Raw genomic sequence first — 26,856 nt, 5'->3', positions numbered from 1 at the left:
TTTTTTTTTCTCACTGCAATTATATAGCATGATTCATATATTTATAACGGGAAAGAGCAAAAACACAACGATAAACAAATGAAATAACTGTATCAATTTGACTTTGCACTTGATCTTCATAGTTATATTCACATTTTCGATAATATATTCTTAAATTAAATGAGAATAAAAAAAATGTGTGTCTTAAATTGCCCACACACGAATCGAATCAACAATTAGCGATGCGTCGCTTGCATTATTTTTATCGAGATTCCATCCGGGCAACCACTGATTTCGACCTCGCCAAAAATCGGTAGCCGCTTGCGGTGACGAATTTATCCATGGTTTTTTGCTTGCATTTCCCTCATCCGGGAAATATCCGTTTGTGCCGCCAACAGCCAAATTCAAAATTATGTGAAACTGAAAGAAAACGTAAAAAAAAAGTTTTAAAAAAATACATTTGCATTTAATAAAGATATATCGCCCCCTCACTGCGCTGCTATTGATTTTTGATCGACTGTAGATAGGATACAAACAGTTTCCATAATTCGATTAGATATGTCGATGTATGGCAATATTGATGAAACGAGTTTTAGTAAAAATGCGCAATAGCAAAATGGTCTGTTCGTCAAAATGATCTAAGTTTCAAGACTCTTTCTTTTATGTATGGAATGAAGCCGACGTAAGCTTGAGTTTTATATCAATACGACGGTATGGTTTTTGTTAATATACTTCTACTTTTCTAATTAAAAATGATTCAAAAGTGTAATTAATGTTTGCCATATGGCCCAAAATCGACACAATTCATGAAAATAACGATAAAATCTAATGATCATTGAGAGATCAGAGAACAGAGATCATGAATCGAAATAATTAAAAACAAAAATAAATAACTCACTTCTTGATCGAATGGTGCCATTTTTGTAGCATTGGCCCAAATACTTTCGCCATCAAATTTACCACGAGCCCACATACCATCGCCGGCCGGAATACGTCCAATCAAACGACCATCGACACAGAATGTAATGCATTCGGGTGTCCATTCCATCAGAAAACGATGAAAACCGTTGTTAAATCCATCGCCAGCTGTTGAATGAGTTGAAAATGACGATGACCAATATGCATTCTGATCCCATCTCGGTCCAAAATGTAGTGTCGATCCAAAGTGTTCAACACCAATATGTTTTCCATCATTATTTCGATATTCGCGATTGCCGCGCGATTCAATTAAATCTATTTCGCCAGATCGTGGCCAATCACCATAAATACGTTCAGTTGGCAGAAGCCAAATAGCTATATACATCACCAAAGTATAAACACATTTTAAATGTCAACCAACAACGAAAAAAAAATCCATTTTGAATACAAAATAAAAAGTTTACACTAACAAAGTAACCGTTCACATTAGGAAACCAAAAAAAAAAATCGTTAATAATATGTGATCAAAATGTCACCTGCCTGGCCATAACCAATCTCCCGTTGGTAATTTTGCGATAACCTCAATTCGTCCATATTTGAATGAAAATGAATTGGCCGTATTTAGACGCGCGCTACGAATGGGATTGATAATGTGAGTCTTTGTTCCTTGACGCTCACAGCCAAACCATTGATCATTGGTGCAACTGATGAAAAAATAAAATAAACACCGAAACACACACACACACACGTTTATAAATAGCAAAACGAGTTCAATAGAAAATACACAGATAATAAGATCAAAGTATCAACATACGGAGTGATTTTGACAAGGGCACTTTCCAATGCATCTTCGCCAATTTCGTTTGACGTCAGTGTTGGGCATAATACTAATTGTCCATCTTTTACATATGAATTTTTCGCATCGTCTACATACCATTGAAATTCCCAATTCTATGCGACAAACAAATTAAAGGAACACAAAAAAATGTGTAAATTTTTTCATTCATGCATTCTTCAGAAAATGAATAGAATAAACACATTTAATTGGCACTCAAAAAAACTATGTAGGAACACTTACGCCACCACCACCAAGTGTCAATTCATGTTTCCAAAGATCACGATCGAATTCAAGAAATTTTTCGTCCAAAATAAGTTGGCCTTTACAAATACGTCCGGTTGGCGCTTTGGTACCACTCACCGTTGTCGGTGTATATCTGCACGCATGTGGATTAACATAACGATATGAATAACAACTGTCGATAACACTGATTAAAACTATCACCAAATAATGGGTGGCAAAATATTGATTCCACATTTTACTTTGCGCTTGTTCTACCTCACTTTCTCCGTGTGTGTGTGTATAATTGTGTGATTCACTCCGAAATCAATTTCAAATATTGCATTTGTTTATATTCGCTATCGAAAGTGTGTAATAACTAAAGCACCAAAATGGAATCGAATGCAATTTCAAATGGTTGTGAGATAGAGTAGACACAGACACTGAGAATAGAACTAAACTCATCGAAATTCAGTTTGAAATGTGATTAAAATCCATATGAGCGATTTTTATACAAAATTGCCGAAGCGTACACATATTCGTGATAGGAACAAAAAGATGGGAAGTTCACAGCGCATACATTGACAAATAGTTTGTCGTATAATCGTTTGTATTCGATTCTGGTTTTTAATTTTTTTTTTTTTTTTGTTTTGTTCATCGTTGTTTTTGCGCGCCCGTTAGACTATTTGTGGTGTTGATTCGTGTGTGAGTTGAGCTCATAATCATATCCAATTAGATTGTGATTAATGTCTTTGTAATTTCAAATGGACGTAAAATGCCGCTGCCACTGATCCGCACAGCAATTCGATTTGTGATAACGGTCTCACACAAAACAGAACGAAACAAAACAGAAAATACCACATATCACGGAAGCAACAAAAAAAATGAAAGAAGAATAACGCAAAGCAACCAAAAGAGAAGAAGAAGAGACGCATAGCGATATCACAGCTAATATTGCTTTTAACACTGTGCAAACAATGTTTCAATGAGTAAGTCATCATGGGGGCTTTTCGTTGTCATTTCCAATCAAAATACGACGATCGATACGGATATCTGTCACTTAGTACTTTGGAAACTACACCATCAGCGTCCAAATGACTTTCTCACAAATATTTATTGACAAACAAACTGGAGCAAGTCATTAAGTAAATACTCGTTAGATTTGCGCATTAATTGAATAGCTAAATACGCCTGAGGACGTTTTTTTCTTCTTCTTCTTCTTTACTATCTAACAACCGTTTTAATGTGATTGATTCGCTATCTTTTGTTGAAGCCATCCAGGTTAAACATACAGACATAGACAATTGCATTTTTTTCTGGGTTAAATATTGCTATTAACCACATTATATCGTGCCACATTCAATTATTTCCAACACTATGTAAAACACAAACAAACTTTTTTTTTCTATGGTGTACGATGCTAATTTTGAGCTCACGACATAACGATAAAATTGGGAAAATCCCCTATGTCAAAAACGATGACATATATATCATAATCATTGCCAATTCATCTTCAATAACATTTAAAGATAGAAAAGCAACAATGAATTTTATTTATAATTGAATGAATTGAACGATGATGATTCCAATAAAATTATTTAAATTGCGCGAAATTTAAAATGGAATTTCCGTTAATTTTTTGCTCATTTTTTTCTCTGTCTCTTTCTATTTGCAGACAAATCACCCGTTATACTGACCGTGAGCCGTGTGCAAACGAAGATGCAGCGATCATCATCGATATCGGTTGGGACGCCAACGTCTTTAAATCAGCGTGCCCCCATCACAGCACCATTGCCAGTTGATGTAAGTACATTTCTTGAATAAAAAAATTCAATCATCTCATGAACCGGATCTCTTTCAATTGTTTTTGTTCGATTCTACCTCTGTCGCCTTTGTCATTCAATTAACCTTTACATCTGTGTTCTTTTTTTTTTCTTTTTAATTTACAGTCAAGTACACGACGCGAAGTTGAATTTACGCGAATAAATACACTTCGGCTGATGATGGACCAAGAGAAAAAGAATTTGGAAAATCTAAAAACATCAAATAATGCGAATCGTAACGATATCGCCCAAGCCGAAACGAACATTTTGCGGTTACAGGAACAATTACGTCAAATGCACGGCGAGGTGAGTGATCGATTTCAATATAACTGAATTGTTTTTTTGTTTCTGTGAGTGTTGTCTCTCTGTTATGCTTTTATTTTCTTCATCTACTTCTTGTCAATGCCTCGCGTGACAGAGGAAGAAATTCAATTCAATCAGAGTAGATATCCGAAAATGAATTTCAATATACAGTTTAACAACACTTAACGTTCTCAATGCTAAAAGTGTGATATTACTCTCTTTCACACACACACGCCCAAAATATTGAAGAAAAAAAAATACATATACGCAAGTGTTCGTACTTCAACTTGTTTTTATTGAATATTTTATTGTGGTGTGACTCGTCCATGGCAGAGAATCACGTAAAAATATATTTTGTCATCCACTCTTTAACTCATTTTATGCATTCACTTAACGTGTCACAAACGCGTTTACTAAACACAATTAAGAAAAAAAAGCCGCCAACAAATTGGCAATTTTCCATTTAAAACTCGTAATCAATCCATTACATAAATTAATTCACCATTTAATACTGAAATTTTAATTGACTTTTGGCATAAATATGCAAAACACCTGATCGCACACATTTACCGCCCAGACAAACATACAAAATAGAAACAACAAAACCACCATAATGTGCGAATTGTATTTTCTAAACCAACTGTTCTTTTTTTTCATTCTCGCTTCTAAACGATCGTTCAACCGACCATTTCTTACGCACATTAACACGCTTTTGATCATTTTTGTATGATTTGTTGAAAGATGACATATTTTCATAAATTTTAAGTTGCGCAAATACACGCGCACCTTTGGGTACTAAAAAAAATTTGGGTCGTTCACCTGTACAGTTTTCGCAAAGTTTTTTGTCTCTAAATGTTCGCATTAAAAACATATTTACATTTCATATGCATACGTACATCTTATACATTTCAAATTAGCAATATTCGCGATTCTCAAATAATTCATATTTTTTTCTCGTCGTCGAGATAATTGAAGGAAATCTTCGTTTAAAAAAAATTCCAAGAAATTCAGTCTCATTTTTTGATCGTATTGCTTGAGATGTTGTCAATCAAACGTTATTTTTCTGATCATTTTTTTTTTTTGGTAGACTTGTTATTGTAATTTTATCACAAAAAAATTGAATAAATGGAATTTTTTTTTTTTTTTTAAAAAAAAAAAAAAAAAAAAAATATGAAATGAAGTCAAATATGCATCGTGAAATGATCAAGAAATTAATTATTTTTCATAGACATTCATAGATTGAGTTGAAGCGTGTTATCTTTTTCATATTCTCAGTTTGAATTGTTAATTGTTTTGCATTCCGTCTACATTTCTGATGTTTATATTGTCGTAAGCACATGTGTTTTACATATTATGAATTGTATTTCGTTTTCTTTACTTAATCTGCTCCAGCAGAAGTGTTCAATGCATTTTTATGTTTTTTATTTGAGAAAGTTAGGACTTTTGAACGATTATTGTATAAAAACGAAATTTAAAAAAAATCAAATATTTTGTACATTTCGTAGCATTTGGTACCCCCATACCGGGGTGTTTTTTTTTGTACAAAATCCAGTAGCATTAGATCAGTAGTGAACCACGTATATGCATAAGTATTTGAAAAATATTCAAAAATTAGAAATAAACAATGAGAAAGTCACAAGGACACGTATACTTTTGAAGGAAAAAACACTGGACGTGGGAAGGGTTAAATAGTTTCTATTTAAAAAAAAAATCAAATTGAAAATGGGATGCATAACTTTATCTTTATTATACACGGAGTAAATGAACAAAAAAAATCAATCTGACGAAAACAAAAAAAAAATGCGAAATTCGCTATGTTTCTTTTTTTAGGATCCAACGTTATTGCATTTCAATCCAATAACACCGTCAACACTGCTAAATGTAACAGCGCCAATAATAAATCCATCAACCGTTCAATCGTCCATAACGCCAGCGTTCCTATCGAGATTTCCGCGTTCATTGTCGTCACTGAGTTTGGGCGGCAAGAAAAAATCCATCGATAAAGAAATGGCCAATTCAAGCCTAACCACACCAAATACAAGTGGCAATGCCGATCATTTGTTACATTCACCCGTATCGGCTGCAGCGGCCGCTGCTGGATTGCATCATCATTCGTCGCACAATGCACTATTGTCAGCGGTTAAAAATAAATTCACATCCGAATCGACGCCGGTTGAATTACGGCCCGGTTTTGTTGATAAAAATCGATCAAAAAATCAGCATCAACCGCCGCCATTACCATTAAGAAATTTTCCGCGTCGTTCACAACCGGCTCCAAGTCCAGCCACCGCTGATGGTATCGATGTCGGTGATAATTTGATTGATTTAACGACATCACCATCGTCGGCCGGTGTTAAGAAAAAAGGAAAATCAACGTCGGCCGATATTGATAATAAGACCAATAACAATGACAAAGCCAGCAAAAGTTCATCGAGCAGCAGCAATAGTTCATTGTCGGCAGCCACATCGGCCGCAAATAAAGTGAAAAAACGTAGCAAAGCCAAAATCAAAGCAAATTCCGATCCAAAGATTAGCGCTCAACTCTTTATCCAAATGGAACAACGTGAATATGACAAACAAGATTTAATTGCAGCGACTGGACATTCGATTGCAAATGAACCGCCACCATTGCCGCCACGTCAACCGGGCATGCTCGAAGAAAATCAAAATTTTATCAACAATAATAAATGCGGTTCAAATGCTGCACAGCAGCAGCGGCCACCATCAAATAGTCTTGAAACACGTATGAATTATCCGTTAATTGCAACGGCGACAGCCGTTCGTGACAACATTTCACCATTCCCACTATCGAATCGCCCAAATATACGGCAACGTTTGCAACAATCAAACACGCATCAACATGTAAGTAACCAGTATATCGGTCTATCAATCTACCAAATTCGAAAATATATCACTATCGAACACACGAACAGACATAAATGAATAAAACGAAATAAAAAAAATTAAATCACAACAACAAAATGTTCATAGAAAATCAATATCATGGCCGATTTGGACAGATTTTTTTTTCTTCGTCCTACACGTGTATATTTATATTAGAATTTGAACGAATTTCTAACAAATCTGTTTTTCCATTTCGCACAAGCATATCAAACCACACACACACATACACACACACACCGCCATACACAAGCAACAAACATTTTTGCACGAAAGCACCAACTATCCAACAACCTTGCCAATAAACAAAACCATTTCCGAATTCTACGTCTATTATTTATTATTATTACGTAGTTGGTCTCATAGAATTAAATTCACATGATTGAAAAGAAAGAAGTCGTTGGATTTGTTTATTTGCCGGGAATTTTCTGTTTTTGGGGTTTTATGGGAGTTTTTAACCGATTTCATTTTTTTTGTGTTGATCTGTTTTGATCACATTTCACCATACATTTATAATTCACAAATATAAAATGGATATTTTGCATGAAAGAAAATCGGTATAAATGAAAGAAGATGAAGCTTACGATCGCAATCGCACGTTTTCATTCGTTCAGGATTATTTATGATTTACGATTTTATGAAACGTTTTATGGTATCAAGGTTTAGGCCATAAGTTGAACGATTTCAAAATTATTGGCTTCTTTTGGTCGGATAAAATATAGAGAAAACACATATCGCATCTCTTTTGAGATTACTGTGAAAACATTACAACATATTGTATTTTGAAGATCGTATGATTCAGTATCGTTTGAATTTGTTTTTTTTTTTTGGCAAAGGATTTATTGCGTTGCTTTTCACTTATTTAAACACATGCACACAAACACAATCATGCTAATTGATTAACAAGCAAATGATTAATCCAAAAATAACCACCAAAAATAACTAAATATTAACGGTATGTCAACACCATCATCTGTCTCATTCTCGGTTTCTTTTGCAACACTTTTTCCCTTTTTTCATTTCCACTGGGTTCCATTTTTAGCACGCATCATGAACATACATTTTCTAATAACTGAAACGAAGAAAATGATAGTGAACATTTATTATTTAATGACAATTGTCATAGTGAGTAATTCTCAAATGAGTCAAACTCTTCATGTAAAAAAAATGACAACTTTGAATCGTAGAACAGTATAGATAAAAATAGTCACCTTACATTTTATTAGATACACAATGTTTTTTTTTTCGTTTCTTGTAAAAAGAAGTGTTTTTTTCTAGGGGATAACCGTGAATTGCAGATCGAATAATTTATAATAATAAACGCTATTTCTCTCTAGTTTTCACTAATTCTGCTAGTATTTCTACTAGTTTGTTCTAATACTGCTATTTTTTGCTAATTTCTCTAGTACGTCAAAAATATTGCAAACGTCAGATTGACAGCATGATCGAATAACTGAAATGTGTTTACGTAAATGTTTCAAGTTGACACTTTCAACGTGTATATTTGAAGCAGGCACTAGCGTATACGTTTTCAGTAAGAAATCTGTCATCAAATCTACATTTCCGATTGCAATTCGTAAATTGTAGTTAATACAGATGAAACGTGCTTGGTTACGTGCCATTGAATATATTTTTATTTAAAAATGAGAAAAAGCGTATTTAACTACATATTTTGATACATTTTAGTTCAATACTATTCAATTCGTTTGTTTTGTGAATTTTATTTTAATTAATTATTTCAATATATTCAAGAATAAATGCTTACTAAAGTATATACGTGTACAGTGCTAATTCTGCTATTTATTGCTAATTTTGCTATTTTCTTCATGTAAATTTCCCTATTTTTTGCTAATGTGCTAATTCTAATTCGCATGGATATCCCCTAGGTTTTTTTGCTGTCGGTTCAATGAGAAAGCATGTGTGCAGTAGTAAGTTAGTTGTAGTGCATGTAAAATTTGTCTCTCACTCACAGCGATCGATTTTTCAGGCGATCTTCTTGTCTTGTTCTGTTTTCTCACATGTAAATCATTCGAATTGAAAGATTTGTGTGGGTGGGCAAGCAGTTTTCGCACTCGACAAAAAAACATCACATTGGCTCCAAATCAATCACTTCCACTTTGACGCGACTTTTTTTCCCGACGAATGTCGTAAATGATGTCGTCATTTTTTACGAGCGTCAATTTATTATTATTATTTTTTTTTGACAATAATGATGTTCAAAGATTCAACAAGCATGACAATCGAATTCGAATCAAATGAGTGTGAGTTTCGTGTTTTGATTCGTTCGGATTTTTTTTAAATTTGATTGATGCAGATGCACGAAAGAAAGAAATTGAAAATACAGAGGTAGTAAACTTTGACAGATATGTCGGGAAAAATAACTTCGACTGACAAAATTATGTGAAATATATTGAAGCATAATCATGTATAACATAAGTTTTGATCTTCCCGATCTGCAGTTGAGAGAATTTAAAAGGTGACGATTATAACGTTTCCCTTCACCTTTGGAAATGCGCAAATGTTCCATTCAAAAACCACTAATGAGATGTGGGATTTTACAATAAACAAAACTTACTAGATACCTCTGAGAAAGAGAGAGAGAGAGAGTAAAAACAAAAGCTACAAACCAATTATGATTAATGCTTGACGTACAGTGTGTATGCGTAGGGTTTGTTACTTTTATTTATTTTTGTATAATTCATTTGAGCATTTGTTGTTGTTGTTATTATTGTGTGTGTGTTTTGTTGATATTGCTGCTGCTCCCGAGCACCACCAATAATAATTAATAATAAATATTTGTTTTTCAATTTTTCTCATCAATTTTGCTTTGTTGGTTTGTACTTTTTTTTATTGTTGTTGTACTTTTATATGTCGTGGTAATGTGCTTTAAGCTTAATATCATCTTGATTTGTTTTTTTTACATTCTGTCTGTTTTCTTATGATCGAGTGAAGAAAAGAAACACTTACCTAGGTAAGAAACAACAATGTTCTGAATGTCATTTTGAATCAGTCTATTGTGAAGACGAAAGTCCGACACAATTTGTTGGTTGCTATTTTTCCCCATCTCATTCAATCGCATTGTTGTTTTTCACCTCGTCGTTTGTGTTTATAATGTCCATATGCATTTTGCAATTCGATCCACATCTAACTAATCCAATATAATAAATTGATTTTGCAGGCTCTTGGCTTGACACCACATCAAATTAATCAGCTAAACAATACGTCACCACATCGTCGCGTTGTATCATCGCCAGAACAGCATTTACATTCCCGTGATTCGGACACGTTTGGTAAGTTCACAGCACTTGGACGATGATTTACGACCAAATGAAATTTTCCTTCTTTTTTTTAAAAGAAAAAACAACAACAACAACAAAAAGCTGAAAATAATTTTGTGTATCTGTTTTTTTCTCTTTCTCTCGATTTTCAATTTGATCTTTTTCATTTTGCAAATATACAGATGACGAAACGACGCCACCAGGTACTCCCCCGCCGCCATATAAAAACAAAACAAAATCCACAAGCGACGCTAAACAACATCCAATGGTGCCGAAACGCAATTATTTCCAATCAACACCGTGTTCAAATGATTCAGTACAAAATAATCCGAATGCACACAATTTGAGTGAACACGATGAATTTATGTTGAATGAAAGTATATTCAATACATCAACATCATCGGCCACATCGTTCGGTGCAAATGGTAGCAACATATCAGCGGCCCAAGCAAACATTTTACAACGTCAAATCATTTCTATGGAAGACGATGAATTGGTCGATGATCAAGATTCAATAAGCGGTAAATTATTATTTCATTTATTTTGATAAGATTTTCATTGTAAGCGAATGTGGCTAATTTCTTCGTTTTTTAAAAAACAGATGATCATGGACCATTCAAATCCTTGCAACAGTTGATTGAACCAGAGAACTCACTATATTTGGCAGTGTTTTTAAATTTTGTTCTATCCAATTCGAATCCATCGCAGTTATTATTCTATTTAATAACAGGTCTATACAAAGAAGGCACCGTCAAAGATATGCGAAAATGGGCATATGAAATTCATTCGACATTTTTGGTGCCACGTGCCCCACTTATGTGGGAAGGTGTTGATGAATCGTTGGCCCGCGAAGTGGACAATGTACTACAAAATGAACATGATAAAGGTGAAATTTTGCGGAAAATCTTTTACAAAGGTCGAGCACGTGCCAAAGAATGTATCGTTCAACAATTGGCCGAATTCCAAACGAAACGAACGGCCGGTTTGGGTACAATGTTTGGACCAAGTGATCAACAATTGCATGAAGCCAAAGGTGATAAGGTGCGTGAACAGCGAATTGTTGAAGAAACTCTATTGCCAAAGTTGCAACAGCTCGTTGACGACCTGGAAAAAGATGCATCGAATGAATGTCCGAAAAAGATGGCATTATCATCGGCATTGTCAACCGTATTGCATCGCACATTTTTGATAACGCGTTCAACACCGGGCGGACCAATTGAACGTGTTCATCATTTTGTGAGCCGTGAAAAGAGTTTTAAGAGCCGTTTGATTGGAAAAAATCGTAAAATTATGGTGCGAGGTCATCATTTAGTCCTTAAACAGTATTATGAAGTGGCCCATTGCAATCATTGTCAAAATATCATTTGGGGTGTCAGTCCACAAGGTTATCATTGTACGAATTGTGAATTGAACATTCATCGAGCATGCTCGCGTATATTGGAAGAAAGTTGCCCAGGTCCGGTACCAACGAAAAATGATAAAATGAGCAAATTTATTGAAAAAATACGACCAACACACTACTTTAATCCCGGTAAGAATTTCGGCAACGCCGTCTTCTTATTTCATCGGTTCAATGTTTTAATTGTGATTTATTTGGTTTGAAAAAAAAAAAGATTTAATTGTTGTTTTTACAAATATAGTTGATTAATGTACATAAAATTGAATTATTTTCAATAATTCGTTTATTTATTTCGTTTTAAACATCTTTGATTCACGTTCTTCCTCACATTTATCATTGAAAAGAGACAAGAAAAAAAATTGAAAACACATTGATCTAACTGATTATTTTTGTTCAATAAATATTTCAGCGGAACGATCGAGACGTCAAGAGGATGAATGTGGTGATGATCTGCTGCAAGTTGGTAAGTGCATAATTCACACTCTGTTCATTTTTCTCAATTTCAAGTTTATTTAAGTTAAAACGAAAGAAAAAAAATGTGGTAACCAAATGGGACGCGACTCATTGAAAATTCATTCAGTATAAACGTATACAAAGAAAGCAACTGGTTATGATGATTCAAAAATGAAGTAAACTAAAAACAAAAACAACTGAAAAAAGAGAACTTTCAAAAAATGCATTACTTCATCGATGTTTTTAGCGGTGAGCAGGTTTGGAGTTAAATATTATGTCATATATATATAGTGTATCTCACATGTGTGAGATATTGACTCTGTTGTAAAGATAATAATCAGCATGGATCAATATCCGCAACATAAAACAAAAACAGCACACACAAACACACGCGAGACACACGAATTCTTTTAAAGCTGTGCGTTACCAGACAAGAAACGATCGATCGACTCACACTCTCTCGCTATCCCCCTATCTCCAGCACCGTTTTGTTTAACAATACTGGAACGAGAATCAAAAGAGGGCCACAAACCGACTTGAAATGCGAATGCATATTTTCTTTTGAATTTATAGATTTTCCGGTTTTAAATGTTATTTTCTAATAAATAGTAATGACAGCTGGGGAACAAAGCAAGAGAGGGTTAAATCTGGTCATAAGCAAGTTAAAAATTGTTTTGCATGATCGTAAAACATCAGTATACACGAGTTGAACGCGATAGAAAGATGCAGTGGCGCGGCTTAAGTGTTACTGTCGTTAACCTGAACAAAGGAGGTAGAAAGAGAGAGAAATAGCAAGAGAGAGAGAGAAGAAAACACAGACTTTGTGTATCCTCGAAACGGAACGCAAATAAGTATGAAAATAAAATAAAGTAATAATAATAACAGAAAAAGGCAACAGCAGCCGCCACACTGATACGATCATCACAGAAAGAGAGTGTATGTATGTGTACACTAGATTTTCATGTTGAAACATTCGCCGTAGTCATAGTCCAGACCTGCCACATAACAAGACGTCAAACCGTGTATGTCCCGTCGTTTAGTTAAACGTGCGCGCAATACAATATCATTTTAAATTCAAACGATACATCCGTTTTTGCGTACAGATTTTGACGAAGATTTTTCTTAGAACATTTGAAAAGAACAAAAAAAGGTACATTTTGTGGTATTTTGGGAGTGTGTGCGCGCGTGATTTTCTAAGTTTTACAGTTTCAACGGTGTAAATTGTATTTTGAAAAGTCCATATGTTGTTATTTCTATATTTTAACAACACAATGTGCATTACAAACTTAATTTAAAATCGTTCGTTGCCACACTTCGTTTTCCGTACCCCGAACGAAAACATATGTATACACAAACATTAAATTACACAACAACATTTAAATGCACCATCGAAAATCGAAACGAGAGGGAGAGATAGACAAAGACCGAGTCATACTCAATTTTAAAGTGCGTGCATTTGTTCAATGTGTTTTTACGGTTTCGCTTATTCGATTGCTTTCATCAGTCGGATGCATTGCAATGTAAATTCGGTTTTTTCTTCTTTTTTCTCTCAATAAATTCGGGAAATGTGTGTAATGTACAAACGAAGAAGAAAAATGACTTAATTTTCATCGTAATTGTTGATGTTGCGTGGACAGAGAATGAAACAGTAGCAGTTGGATTTATTCCTCTTCTGAATTTTCATTTCAATCCACACTGTCGCACATTTAGCAGAATGTGTACACGAGTGGAACCTTGATTTTTCAACGATTTTGGTTGAACGGTAGTCGTTGTTGTGGCTGTTTGTTGTTTGTTGTTGTCATGTGTTTTCAAAAGTGAAACAAAATACGCACTTTTCAACATATTTTTCATCTGCGCGTTCAGATTCTAGTTCTATTTGTAAATGTGTGTTATATCTACTATCTATTTTTGTGTCGTCGTCATCGTCGTCGTCGTCATCACCGTCGTCAATTTCCTTTCCCCTTGTCACAAATTGCGTGCACAACACACATGAAAATAGGGCCTGTGCGTTTTTCTTCATCATCTGTGGTTTCATTTCATCTGTTCTCATAATTGTTCTTATTCTTCTTCCTTCTCTCATATTGTCATTCCAATACACACATTCAACAGTAAAAAAAAAATACACAACATCTTATTCACAACAATGTGCAGAAAGACAGAGCGGCCGACTGGCACAAACGAAACAAGATTGTGACGACGATAAATACAAGCGACGGAGAAAGAAAGAAAGATTTAAAAGAAAGAGACCGGTGCATTTGAACGGTGTGTTGTGGTGCGCGCCTGCTACACAAAACGAAAAGCTGGATGCTTCGTTTACTGTTTATGTGCTGACTGCGCTCAACACCGTTCTTCTTTCTCTCATCGCATTACAGTTTCAGTATCAATTCGGGATTGTGTATTTAAAGTGTGTGTTTGTTGTGTATGTGTGTGTGTTCATATATATATTTGTTTAATTGCCATCATTCGTGATCGATTCACAGTTTATATTTTTCTCTCGTACCGATTCCAAGACATACAGACAAAATATATGAAATCTCTCAGTTTCAGTCTGTATGCGACGCATTGTGTTACAAATTTATAGCCAAATCAAATCCGAACAAATTGTAAGTGAGTAAGGAAGTTAATTAAAAAAGCCTCCATTTGATGAACAAAAATTTGAAATCGGTGACATTGAAATTCTTTTTTGAAATTAATAAAAAAAATATAAATTAATAATAATAATGTGGCAACAATTTCGCCTACGGTTGTGATAAAATTTCTTGGTTCTTTGTGATTACAAAAAAAAATTGCCCATATGATTCAAATTTATACGAAAAATTCTCCAACAAAACCACACGTCTAAAACTTTACAACAACAAAAAAATATCTAATCGTTCCGGAAATTGTTTTGTTGGTGACGACGATCGCATGTGTTTTTTCGGCAATTCATCCAAAATGAGGAGTCAAAATTTGTGTTTGTGCTACTAACATGGCAATGAAATAAACTATACAAAATGATATCAAATCGGTTGCGAAATAAATAAAAAAACAACAACGTTCATTCGCTCAACCGGATTTTGTGCAAAGTTTTGCATTTTGTACACAGACACGGCAAAAAATTGCAACGTTCCTCATTGTTGTTGTATCATTTTGTATGCGCACAAATTGACCGAAACCGTGTGCAAATCGAGCAGCATGCATTTTGCCAGGCCATTAATTTGACAGTTGTTGACATTGGCCATACATCTATAGGTAGAGAGACTGAGAACGATTGCTATTGCAATTCGAAACAATTCATGCGAAAAACAGATGTGCGTATTTTGTGCGTGCACGTGGTGCATGTAGTTGTGCATGTGTATATAATCGACACTGTGAATGTGTGCACACCTTCAACCAAAAAAGGCAGTTTTTTTTCGTTCAATTCGGTTGCTACTGTTGTTGTTGTTCATTCGTTCATTTTAATTTGAAATAAGAAGAGAGAAAAAAGGTTGGTGTTCTGTTTTAATTACGGGTATTGTGTACTCCGATCGATTTGCTCAAGTATCAATTTGATCGTTTTGCAATGGCAAAATTATGTTAAAAATAAAACCATTTAAATGTGTCCGTTTGTAAGCAAAAATTGATGCATAATAAAATGTGGCAAAGCGAAATGAAAAGAGAAAAGAGGAAAAAAAACATGAAAATTACCGCGTCAGTGCCAATCTATGGAGTGCCAACAAGTAGTGCGCTAATTATAAGCTCAAAATCAAACACTCCGTTCAGAAATATATATACATTATCAATTCCAATTCAATCAAGAGCAAAGATTTTTCATTTCAATGTGCATTTGCAAGACATACTGCACAAAAAACGCAATATACTCGATTTGTATGCTCTTTCGAGTTCAATTTGCACAAACTGCTTGCGCAAAACAACAATAACACAAAACAAAATGAAACTTAAATATGCGCGCGAGGCTAATCAAGAGCGCCCGAGATTCGTTGAAAACAAAATCACAGCGTAATCAGTGTGTGTGTGTTTTTTTTTAATTTCATGACCACATTATGTACATTGTGCGGCAAACACAAACTTTGGTAATTCAAATTGAGCATTCGATTTATTAGACCAATTAGAAATTCATGTTGAAATTGATTTTGATTTGAAGAGAATTCAATTCGAAACGGCATGAAGGTTTTTCGTTTGATATTTTTTACTTCTAAAAGAAATCACATTATTGCCGAACCGTTCAATTCAATATTCGCTCATCAGAAATGCATGAATAAGTCGCGACTTTTTGTCTGCTAAAAACAATCTTGATCTTAAACGTTGAATCTTCGGTTGATGGGTTTTTTTTTCGTTCGAAAAATAATCATTTCAATGAGTAAGATGCTTCTCCGACTCTCCAAAACAATTCTCCATTGTACGTTGGCGTGTATACACTGTTTAGTGCATTTTTTCTCGGTCGACGTTTTAGCTCATCAATTAGATCATCGATCATAGAAAAGTATATGATTTCATTCAACGAGTGAACAAACGAATGAATAGAACATCATTTATGCGCTCAATCGAGATGTATCAGTTTGTGTGTGTCGTTTTTGTTCTCAAAAATGCAAGTGTGTGTGGTCGGCTGGCGCTTGAGCAACCTAATTAAATCTCAAGAGGCATTTATATGTTCAGTGTTCACCGTTCAATTTAGGTGTATATACATGTGTGTGTGTTTGCGATGTGATAATAGCAATTGAATCGTAAGGCTAATTTTTCGAACTGTTCTCTCAATTGCAACCCTGTTGTGTGTGACGCGACATAAGCTACAGCCGATATTTCTGTTTCATATATATCTTTCATTCTTCTTTCGCTTGCAAGGAGAGAATCGTACACAAAAAAAAGTTGCTGAACTTGATGATATGTCACACGTATGCAAAAAAAAAAAACGTTGTCATCCGAATGTGAACAACATTCGTTCTTTTCATCGAAATCAAATCGAATACAACGAAATGAAAATGTTGAATTTAAAGAACCATATCAATTTTTCATATAACGAGTGAGCCAGCAGTTTTTGATTGACATTTTGTCTAACCCTACATTTTTCATAACTGAGCAGAGTGCGTTTAACTCTCAAACGGAACATTTGCATCGCATGCATGATCGTAAATAAGAATTAAATAAATTTAAATGGAAATACTAAAAACGATGATAATACAAAAAATTGTTTAATTATTGATTATTCTTAAAATAATTGGAATAATAAAAATAAAATAAAATAATTTTTATATTTATATCATTTGATTGTTCGGGTGAATCCTTCTATCGTGAATTAAACGTACGTTGTTTTGTTATGATAGTCGCAGGGTTTGAAAAATTTGCAAGCAATGACAGCTGGCTCACTTTTTGGCATTGTTCTTTCCAAATAGCACTGGAAGCTGCGGACGTGAACGCTCGCACGATTTGTCACATCCACTTTTCTCACTCGTGTTTACAACAAATAAATGTGTGTGTGTGTTTATTGTTGCGACAATAGAATTTCCACATTTCGACTTGTTTTGCTTTCTCTCTATATGTTTGATCGCCTTTTTTCCCACAAGCCGGATAAATAAAACTCTTCCTTTCGGCTGACAAGCAAATAAACTCCGAATCAGGCGCAAATTGATTTGATGTGACAGCAGTGAGTTTCAGTCAACGTTTCAAGATCATTTGCTTTTTTAAAATGTTAAATGATATTTTTTTATGATTTATTTTTACGTTCGAATGTATCATATTTAATGTTTGTCATATTCGTTAATTCAACAGTGTTGATTGATATATGTATATGGAATTTGGCCGTGAGCTTGGGTGTTGAATCTCTTTTTCTGGCAGAGAGCTTTTCTGCTGCAAAGCGTTAAAATTCAGTTGAATTAACAATTTCATAATGTCACTGTCATACCACAATGTACACAATAAATGTTCAGCACAAGAGCCAAATAAACGTGCACCTCTATTACTCCGATTAAATTACTGACTTTGTAAACTGTAATAGCATTCAATCATCGTAGTCGTGTACTTGTTTAAAAACTGTTTTTATTTGAATTGTATGCAATTTTTTTTTCTTTATTTGAATGAAACTAACGTTCGTTAAATATTAATGAGTCTATTCCATTCAAACGGAATCACATTTCGTGTGTAGTTCATTTCTCTCACTCTGTCTTTTGCGCTCGTACTTCGATCCATTTTCGCTTAATTGTGCATGTGACTTACGGAATAATTAATTCAAAGAACAATCGCATACGTTTGAATTTCATTCGAAAATGACATTACGTGTACGCACTTGGTATTGAGCGTGAATATGTTGTTGCTGTTACTGTTGCTGAAACTGCTTTTATTGAACTTACTCTTTCTCTCTCTGTGTATCTTTCTTCGATTCGCTCTTTTTCAATGGCACCAAAACGAAGCGGATCTTGGTTATAATATCGATGGGTTTTTTTTACTATCCCATTGCAGAGCATAAATTTGTGATTTCAAATGCCATTTCAAATTAACATTGATTTAAATTTTTCCATATGATCAGCAATACACGGGCCATATTTTCGATTGCCGAAAACAGAAAAACGCTCTCAGAATATTTTATATATATATTCGAGATGAAAATGGTTTTCGCCAATTTGGAATGCTACTCAATTCTCTCACGATGCAAACAATATGCTTGACTTGATGTGGCGCCAATAAAATCATGCAAAGAAGAAAAAAGTGCCGGCCCCACAATGAATTCTCAAGTTTTTGACTTGTATTTGTTGCTGAGAGGTGCCCTGTTTATCTCGAGAATTGGTTCGACTTGAAGTAGAATTCAATTAGCCAATATTTTAAGTGGCAATGTGTGTGCTGCAAATGTATGGTCGCGGTAAAATATTTTGCTTCGAAAAAGATTTCATTTCCGTTTCAAACGACGTTCACGTGCAAAAATTACATTTTGACGATTCGTAAAGAAGAAGAAGAACAACAACAATACAATAAAAAAACTATGTAAAAAGTGTTCAATTAAGTCTCAATCTTTTTCTCTTTCTTTTTCACCGTCAATGTATCGCGTTCACTCATGGCCGGTAACTACTTGAAAGTTATTTTACACTGTACATATTCATACATGCCATCCCGTTCTTGCGCACTTATTTATCCTTTTCATTTCTGCAATTTTAATTCCATGGTATGTACGATCGCGCATACAGAGCATATTTATATGATTTGCAAGTGTTAGCGTTCATAAACGCGTGCAATACGTTTTTATATGTGTTTATGTATGTATGCCGCACATATGACCTTTTCCATACCAGTTGATATATATACGTGTGTATGTGTGTGTGTGGTGTGTGAATATAAGCAACCTAAATGCATTAGCTTCAAACCTCAATCTCGAAAACAGTATATTTTAATTACTATTCGTCAATTTCGAGCGAATCGCTTTCAGGCGAATTAATGAATTAAATTTTCTGTCATTGACAACCACGACGACGACAACAACAAAGTCGACGTTGATGATGATAGCTAGAGCTATTGGCAATTTTTCTCTCATTCTTTTAACATTTTGCAGTCGTATCGGTGCGTATGGCGCTCGATGATTTACAATTCAATTTTCTCTATCGCGGTTGAACGATTTAATTGTTGTTACTTTTATGATTATTAAATTTTATTTTACGTTTCATGTAAAAATCCAAGATAAACTTACAAAACATAAACAATGACCAGAACATTATAAAAACATTGGCTTTTTTTTTTATCAAAATAAAAAAAAATGATGACGAATTAGTGGTAGCGGGTAGAAATAAGATTTCCGGCGAACAAAAAAGTGCGGTTGATTTGAGTATAAAGCATTAAAAGTGTTTCCGTGATTTAAAAGAAAGAAGATAAATGATGTGAAATCGTTGAAAATTGTAGCAAAAAATTTGGTTCTGAACATAGTTTGCCGTCAAAAACATTTCAGTCAACACGTACACATTCGCAACATTTTACGTGATTTGTATATTGGGTGTGCTGCTGCTATAGTCTGCAAATGGTGTGGTTTGCCATGGCTCATTCGAATGAATTGGCCACAACCGCAGCAATGCCACCCCCATCAGTTACGATACAAACGGTTCGACGGAACCCAAGCATCAAACGTTTATTGAAATTACCCATGTGGAGCTCAGGTAAAATTAACATAAAATAAACTATAACCATTTATTTTTGTATACATTATCAAACTCACTCAATCATTCTCGAATGATTCTGCGAAATACTCGGAATTCATTTGGAAACCGTGTACAATATTCATTTTGAATTAGAAGTTTTTGTTAAAATATCATTTTTGAATTTCCGTGGAAATCGTTTATTTCCATGGAAATCAAGATTTACCTGAAGCTGTTTTAGAGAACAGCGTTCACCTTTTTGGTAGAAAAAAAAATACATTCAATTATCGAAAACTAGAAAATTGTATACGTCAATTTTTGTTTCGCATGAAGTAGAAACTATGGTATGGTAAATTTTTTAAGCTTCCAAAGAAAAAGAATCGGTATTTCGTCGCATTGGGGACGATTTCATATTCGACAAAATTGTATACTCTGCCTATGGTACATTTTGGCGTGTTTATCAAAAACTTAATATAGTTTATTTTACATCGCAATGAAATTGTATATACATTAACAATCCATGTATTTTACGATGTGTCACACAGTTCGGCTGAAACGAGCGCTTTGAAAATGAGATTCCCGAGAATAATCGTGTTATTTTTGAACGTTGAAAATTAGAGAAATCATAATTAAAACGAAATTGTTAGTCACACACACATCTACGAGGGTTGCTCCATAATTTTTTTTAAAAACATATATAACACAGTTGTTTTTTGTCGAAAATGGTTTTATTGTTTTTCAAAATATTCCCCGAGATGATCGATACACTTTTGCATTCGATGAAACCATTTGTCATAGCATTCGTGCCACTCCGAAACTGATATCTCCAAAACGTGTGTTTTGAACGCTTCAACTGCTTCTTCTGGTGTCGAAAATCGTTGACCACGTAGTTTTTTCTTCACGCTTGGGAACAAGAAAAAGTCATTGGGTGCCAGGTCAGGACTGTACGGTGGATGACCCATCAGTTCGATGTTTTGACCGGTCAAAAATCGAGTAGTTTGAAAAGATGTGTGAGAGCTCGCATTATCGTGATGAAGAATTATTTTGCGACGGTGGTTGTTTTTTCTTATTTCACCAAACACTTCGGGCAAACAAATGGTGGTATACCAATCAGAATTGACGGTCTTACGATCCTCTAGTGGAACGGTTGCCACATGACCACTTCTCCCGAAAAAACAGGCGACCATTCGCTTCGAAGTGCTTCTTGCTCGAACAACTTTCGTTGGGTTATCTTCATTTTGGAAGACCCATACAGTCGACTGCTGTTTCGTTTCGGGCTCATAGGCATATATCCACGATTCGTCACCAGTGACGATTTTATTAACGTCTTTTGAAGCACCACGATTGAATTTCTTGAGCATTTCTTTACACCAACTCACACGAGCCATTTTTTGTTCATCGGTCAATTTATGTGGGATCCAACGAGAGCAAATCTTTTTTACGGCTAAATGTTCATGCAAAATTGTATGTATGCTGTGGGATGAAATGCCCAAAGATGCCTCAATCTCACGGTAGGTCACATGACGATCTTCCATAATCAGTTTTCTGACAGCATCGATGTTTTGTGGCACAACAGCCGATTTTGGACGACCTGTATGAAACTCGTCTTTGAGCGAACTACGACCGCAACGGAATTCTCGGTACCAGTTATAAATTGTCTGAAGGGTTGGTGCTTCATTGCCAAAGGCCAAATGAAGTCGATCGAAACACTGTTGTTGAGATAATTTACTTCGAAAATCGTAGTAAATCATTTTACGAAAATCTTCACGTGTAAAATTCATTTTTTTGTTGAGTCGCAGTTTACCAGTCACTGTAAACAATACAAATAGCGTTCGTACGACAAAAGGTTCAGGGCACGAATACATACCAAAACATCAAACTTTACGAATATGACAATGGTTTACATCGGGCAACACTATAAGTACCATTTTAAAAAAAATTATGGAGCAACCTACGTATATATACACGAGTTGTTTTAATTTCAATGGCAAATTGGATGCAGAATTGCCACATGTACACATACACAAATATGGTTTGTATGAAACCGCAATATGAAATTACATGAAATGAAAACTTTTAACGCTTAACAAGAGCTAATGAATACATTGTATTCAATATTCTAAGCGAAATGACAAAAAGTACACGGTTGTATGAAACTTGTTGATCGATCTGATTGTGTGTGATACACATAAACCGAATTCTCGAATTGATATCTAATCTTGTTTCTTTTGGTTTAACATAGAAATTAAGTGGCTGATTGACATAGTGTGCAATAGAGATCGAAGCGATCACTTTCGCACAATCGATAAAAAGAACAGATACAAACGCATAACCGTGCAAATATTTGTATACAGTACCTTTGGATACTGTGCGTTCAATCTTGGTGACAACATTGTTTCTATTTTCGGGGGGATTCATCTGGCTGCCATTCGATATGATCGTACGCGTGATTAGCATATTAATAGAAAAAAATAGTACGTGATGAGAGCGTGATTTAAACGCAACAAAATTCCAGAAAGAGAAATGAAACGATAGTTCAGTTCGCTAGTAAAACAAAGTGCAAAAAGCCTTTGGACTATTTATTACCGTGTGTGTGACGTAGCAGCATATTGTGTCAATTAAGATAAGAAGTGTGTGTTTATGTGTGAGCAACGCAATCGATTTTGTCAAACATTGCACTTTTTTGATCTTGCCTTAGTCGCTTATCGCCTTTTCCGCGCGCGGTGGCTCTTTGTCAATTAGAACGTTATCAGGCGTGCTGAAAGCGAAACAACAATAAAAAAAAACGAAACAATAATTAATAAAGCTCAGTTTATGTCACATCTTTTTCTCTGAAAGAGTGTAATTGAAACAAAACACAAGATGTTCCGCACGCGTGTTTCTTGATTGTGTGCTTATTCAAGTGTGCTTCGTTCGCATTCAGTTCTTATCGAAAATTTGTATTTGAATTTTTCGTGTGTTTGTTTTTGTTCATTCAAATTATTAAGATGTTCGATTGCGTGTCAAACTGTTAATTGCCCATTGAATAATAAGCTAGTATCAATTTTTCGTGCGTGGAATGTACACATAATCATTTTGTTCGCCAAAAATGAAATTTTTTTAAAAAAAAGAATTGAATAGATATGTGTTTTTCGTGCGTGAATTGTGTGTGATTTATATCGCGGTTTGAGTATCGCACGCGTCACACGATAAAAATGAATCTCTGAACATTTGGTCGAAAATAGCACAAATTCAAAACTGCTCGGTTTGGATTCTTTTTTTCTTGTTGTCGCGTAATTGAGACTTATATCGTTGCCGTTGTCGTTGTCGACGACATCGTCGTCACAACATACATGACACACGAAAACTAATGTACAGTTTTACTGACATTTTGAATTCATTTGTTGGTTTTTCAAATTTTTTTTTTAGTCACTTGTTTCGTTGGATTTATTGTGACTCGTTGTTTTCTATTAACACACAAACAAAAAGAATAAAAGAAAGAAGATGAAAACACACATCAAAACAACGTGTTGGACGTTAGTCAGATGAAATGTGCATTCATTGAGCGAAAGACGTTTGGCACGATCACAACAAGCATTGTGTGATGATGATGATGACGATGCTCTGACGGAGGCGACAGCGACGGTGATCATTTGAAACAAATATCAAACTGTGGACACGAGACAAAGATAGAATGATAGATCTTCTTTTTTTGTATGTACGCGAATGTGTCGCACATTAAAAGTCGCAATATTTAAGCATTCAGAGTTCGATTCACGAGATTTTCACGCGAAAACCTTTTTCATTATGGACTTTTCATTTGAAGCGAACAAACTGAATGTGTTTATTTATTTAGTTGTTCTTGTCAAATACATACTCTTTCTCTCGCTCGACGACGATCGCGACGAGAATTTAGTTTTCATTCGAATACCGAATGTGCTTTTATTCAATTCAATTTTTTTGTCACACTATCTGTTCGCCAACTCTTTTGCTCGATATAACGAATGAAATGAGCTTGATCGTAGTTGCGGCTTGCTCATTTGACTTATAAGTTCGGCCATTCATTCGGATCTTTGGCTTGTTAATGTGATCACTATTTTGTTGTTGTTGTTGTTTTTTCTGATGTTTCTGTTAATATTGTTGTTGTTATCATATTATGTATGTGTGTACGCGCGATGAATATATGTTGCTTCTTTCTTCTGTGTGTTGTTCTTTAATTCGTTTACTGTAAGTTCTCTACAGTGCTGATGCTCGTGTGTTTTTAATATCAAAAACAAACAGATTTGTGTATTTTATTTCTCTCATTTGTTTCTCACTCGCGCTCACGTTGTTGGTTGCTTTACGAGTTTTATTTCATTTTTGTTGATATGTTTTCACACACATTCTCTCTCTCTCGCTCGCTCCTTCAAATTGATCTTCTCTTGCAGTTGTTCTCTTTTTCGTCCGCTCACTCTCTCTCGCACACTTAACAACGTTTCATTTTGGTTTGTTATTCTCTCATTTTCATTTCATTTGTCACTTAATTTCGGTTTGTCATATTCTTGGTGTCGCCAAACTTTAGTGTCTCGTTGACTGTCATACCAAAGAGTTTTAAGTACAAAATTGGCCTTCAATTTACACGCACACCGATCACACACACACACACACAGCGTGGAATGCCATTGATTTTTTTTGTGTCTGCTCACCGTCTCGTTCTCTCGTACGAGTGCGAAAATGTGGCGCATACAATTAACTAATGAATCGACAACCATATATTCAGATTCATCTTATATCTTGCGATAGTGACGGATACATTGATCATCCAAAAATATCAGAGAGAGAAGAAGATCGTTCAAATGAGCAAGTGTAAAAACTCTAGTGAAAAATATATACAGTGAGGGCAACAGATGAAAATGCCATAGACACACTAACAAACTCATATATTAACCGAAGAAAAAAGAGAATTTAAATTTTGACGCGGTTTCTTTTTTCGCTCATAAATTGCTATTTTTAACGACAAAGAACAAGGAAAAAAAGAACACAACAAACCTATCCATATCGGACACAATAATCACAAATCGCGTCAAAGCACCAAGTAAACGGGCAAAGTGACGATGCGAAAAAGAAAAAACAAATTGTGATGAAAATCAATAAGGAAAAATCAAATTACGTAAATTGTGAAATGTGTATTTTGTGTGCCGTGAGAGAGCGAGAGGGAGCAAAATAACAACAGTATTAACAAAAAGAGAATGGAAATACATACAGTGAGCTCGATGATGAAAACATTTGTGCATTCGCTTGTATGAAAACAACGAGAGAAAAACAACAGAAATTGAAAAACCGAAACGGAAAAAAGAAGTAGAAAAAAATAACAAACAACATAATATAATGCAAAGTGCATCTCGTTATAGTGTATGTGTTTTTTTAGCTTACCATGGTGTTTTTTTTTTTCGATAACTCGCAAGCCTCGCGGGAAAATTAGTTGAAGCCTAATTTTTCCGGTCTGCGAAAAGTGGATGTACTAATTTTCAAACAATATTGTTCATTGAACGACAAGAACCAAAGATGAGCCTCTTTTGTTTATTTGCCCACGAGAGGTTGTCTATCCGAAACTTTCGTTTGAGTCGCGCATGACTTTGATCATTACTCGAACCATTGTATAAATATTTTTAATTCAGCTATTTCAAGATGCAGTCTCATGCCTTTGGTATTGCCTTTGAGTCATACAAGTCATCAGTTTATCTCACTTTTTTGTGCTATCTTTCTCGCTCACTGATTCATGCTCATTCTCTCGGCCTATTTATCTAAACGATGATTAATTATCGAAAGAAAAACTTGTCAATTTTTTTTTCCTGGTAGAGAAGAAAAAATGATGTTGACTTGTGTATATTTTAATTGATCGTAAAAGAAATGCACACATAGATCAAAGCTCTTGCATCGCATTTACTTTTTTGGTAGTGTTTGTTTTCGGATGTGTATGTATGACAAATGCTGTTGTAAAATTGCTAATATAATGCTCTCCAATAACGCAAATCAACAACGCACCTACTCGAAAAAAAAAGTCCGTATTATAAGCCCCCATTAATTTTATTCCCACAGAAAAGATCGAAATGTAATTGCAATAATCATTTAGTTGGCGTTAACCCAGAAAATTTTTTAACGGCATTTTTCATGTGCGGGGCAAACTCTCTTTCTCTCTTGACATTGCACAAAACATGTGTAATCATAATTTTTGGTCGGTTGGGTCTTGTTGTTATTGCATTTTCGTTCATATGCATGTAAAATTTACATGATGATGAATAAAAAGAGCACCGAACCGCAAATCTTTAATAATAAATCATGAAAAATAGAGCTGAAACACACGGCAAGAAGAAAAGATGAGAATGATGTGATTGCCAACTCTTCTCTGTTCTGATTTGTATGAAAAGAGCTTGTGTGTTCGTCTGTTCGCAACGACGAACAATTTTTCATATTTTATTTATTTTGATGCCGCTTTTTTTCTCTCGTTACAATTTATTATTGATTGGCGAGAATCAGTGCGAGTGCTTTGTTTCTCTCTTGCAGCGGGTAATTCAATCGTTATTGCATGAAATGCTACAAAAATAGCATTGTTTTGTGTCGTACCATAATATAAATATATCCACATTTGTCGATTTCAAGCAGACATTTCGTCACCAAATTTTAAAATATTTCATACATT

General features: G+C 34.7%; 2 protein-coding genes across 6 annotated transcripts in view; one reads left to right on the top strand and one right to left on the bottom strand.

Annotated features, from left to right (window-relative positions):
• The window catches only part of LOC116340198, a 62,388-nt gene that overhangs the window by 19,730 nt on the left and 15,802 nt on the right, over nt 1–26,856 (top strand). For 4 of the 5 annotated variants that reach the window (XM_031766544.1, XM_031766534.1, XM_031766524.1 and 1 more), the window contains 7 exons: nt 3,630–3,757; nt 3,904–4,083; nt 5,911–6,942; nt 10,160–10,271; nt 10,442–10,780; nt 10,861–11,790; nt 12,068–12,121. In XM_031766544.1, coding sequence (XP_031622404.1) covers nt 3,630–3,757; nt 3,904–4,083; nt 5,911–6,942; nt 10,160–10,271; nt 10,442–10,780; nt 10,861–11,790; nt 12,068–12,121 — 2,775 coding nt within the window. The remainder of the gene's footprint in view (nt 1–3,629; nt 3,758–3,903; nt 4,084–5,910; nt 6,943–10,159; nt 10,272–10,441; nt 10,781–10,860; nt 11,791–12,067; nt 12,122–26,856) is intronic. The other variant, XM_031766562.1, reaches the window with a different exon arrangement.
• LOC116340227 (beta-1,3-glucan-binding protein-like) lies at nt 97–2,419 on the bottom strand. Its single transcript, XM_031766597.1, has 5 exons — nt 1,976–2,419; nt 1,712–1,848; nt 1,438–1,601; nt 878–1,272; nt 97–399 (listed from the first exon to the last, which is right to left on the bottom strand). Exons 1-5 carry the CDS (start codon nt 2,210–2,212, stop codon nt 184–186), a joined length of 1,149 nt encoding a protein of 382 aa, XP_031622457.1. The 5' UTR covers nt 2,213–2,419; the 3' UTR covers nt 97–183.

The sequence above is a fragment of the Contarinia nasturtii genome, unplaced genomic scaffold (assembly GCF_009176525.2).
Source record: "Contarinia nasturtii isolate CC-2019 unplaced genomic scaffold, AAFC_CNas_1.1 Cnas_scaffold_129, whole genome shotgun sequence".
In the NCBI taxonomy this organism is placed as follows: Eukaryota; Metazoa; Arthropoda; class Insecta; order Diptera; family Cecidomyiidae; genus Contarinia; species Contarinia nasturtii.
The sequence above is the reverse complement of the archived record's forward strand: the minus strand, read 5'-3'. Positions and strand labels throughout refer to the sequence as shown.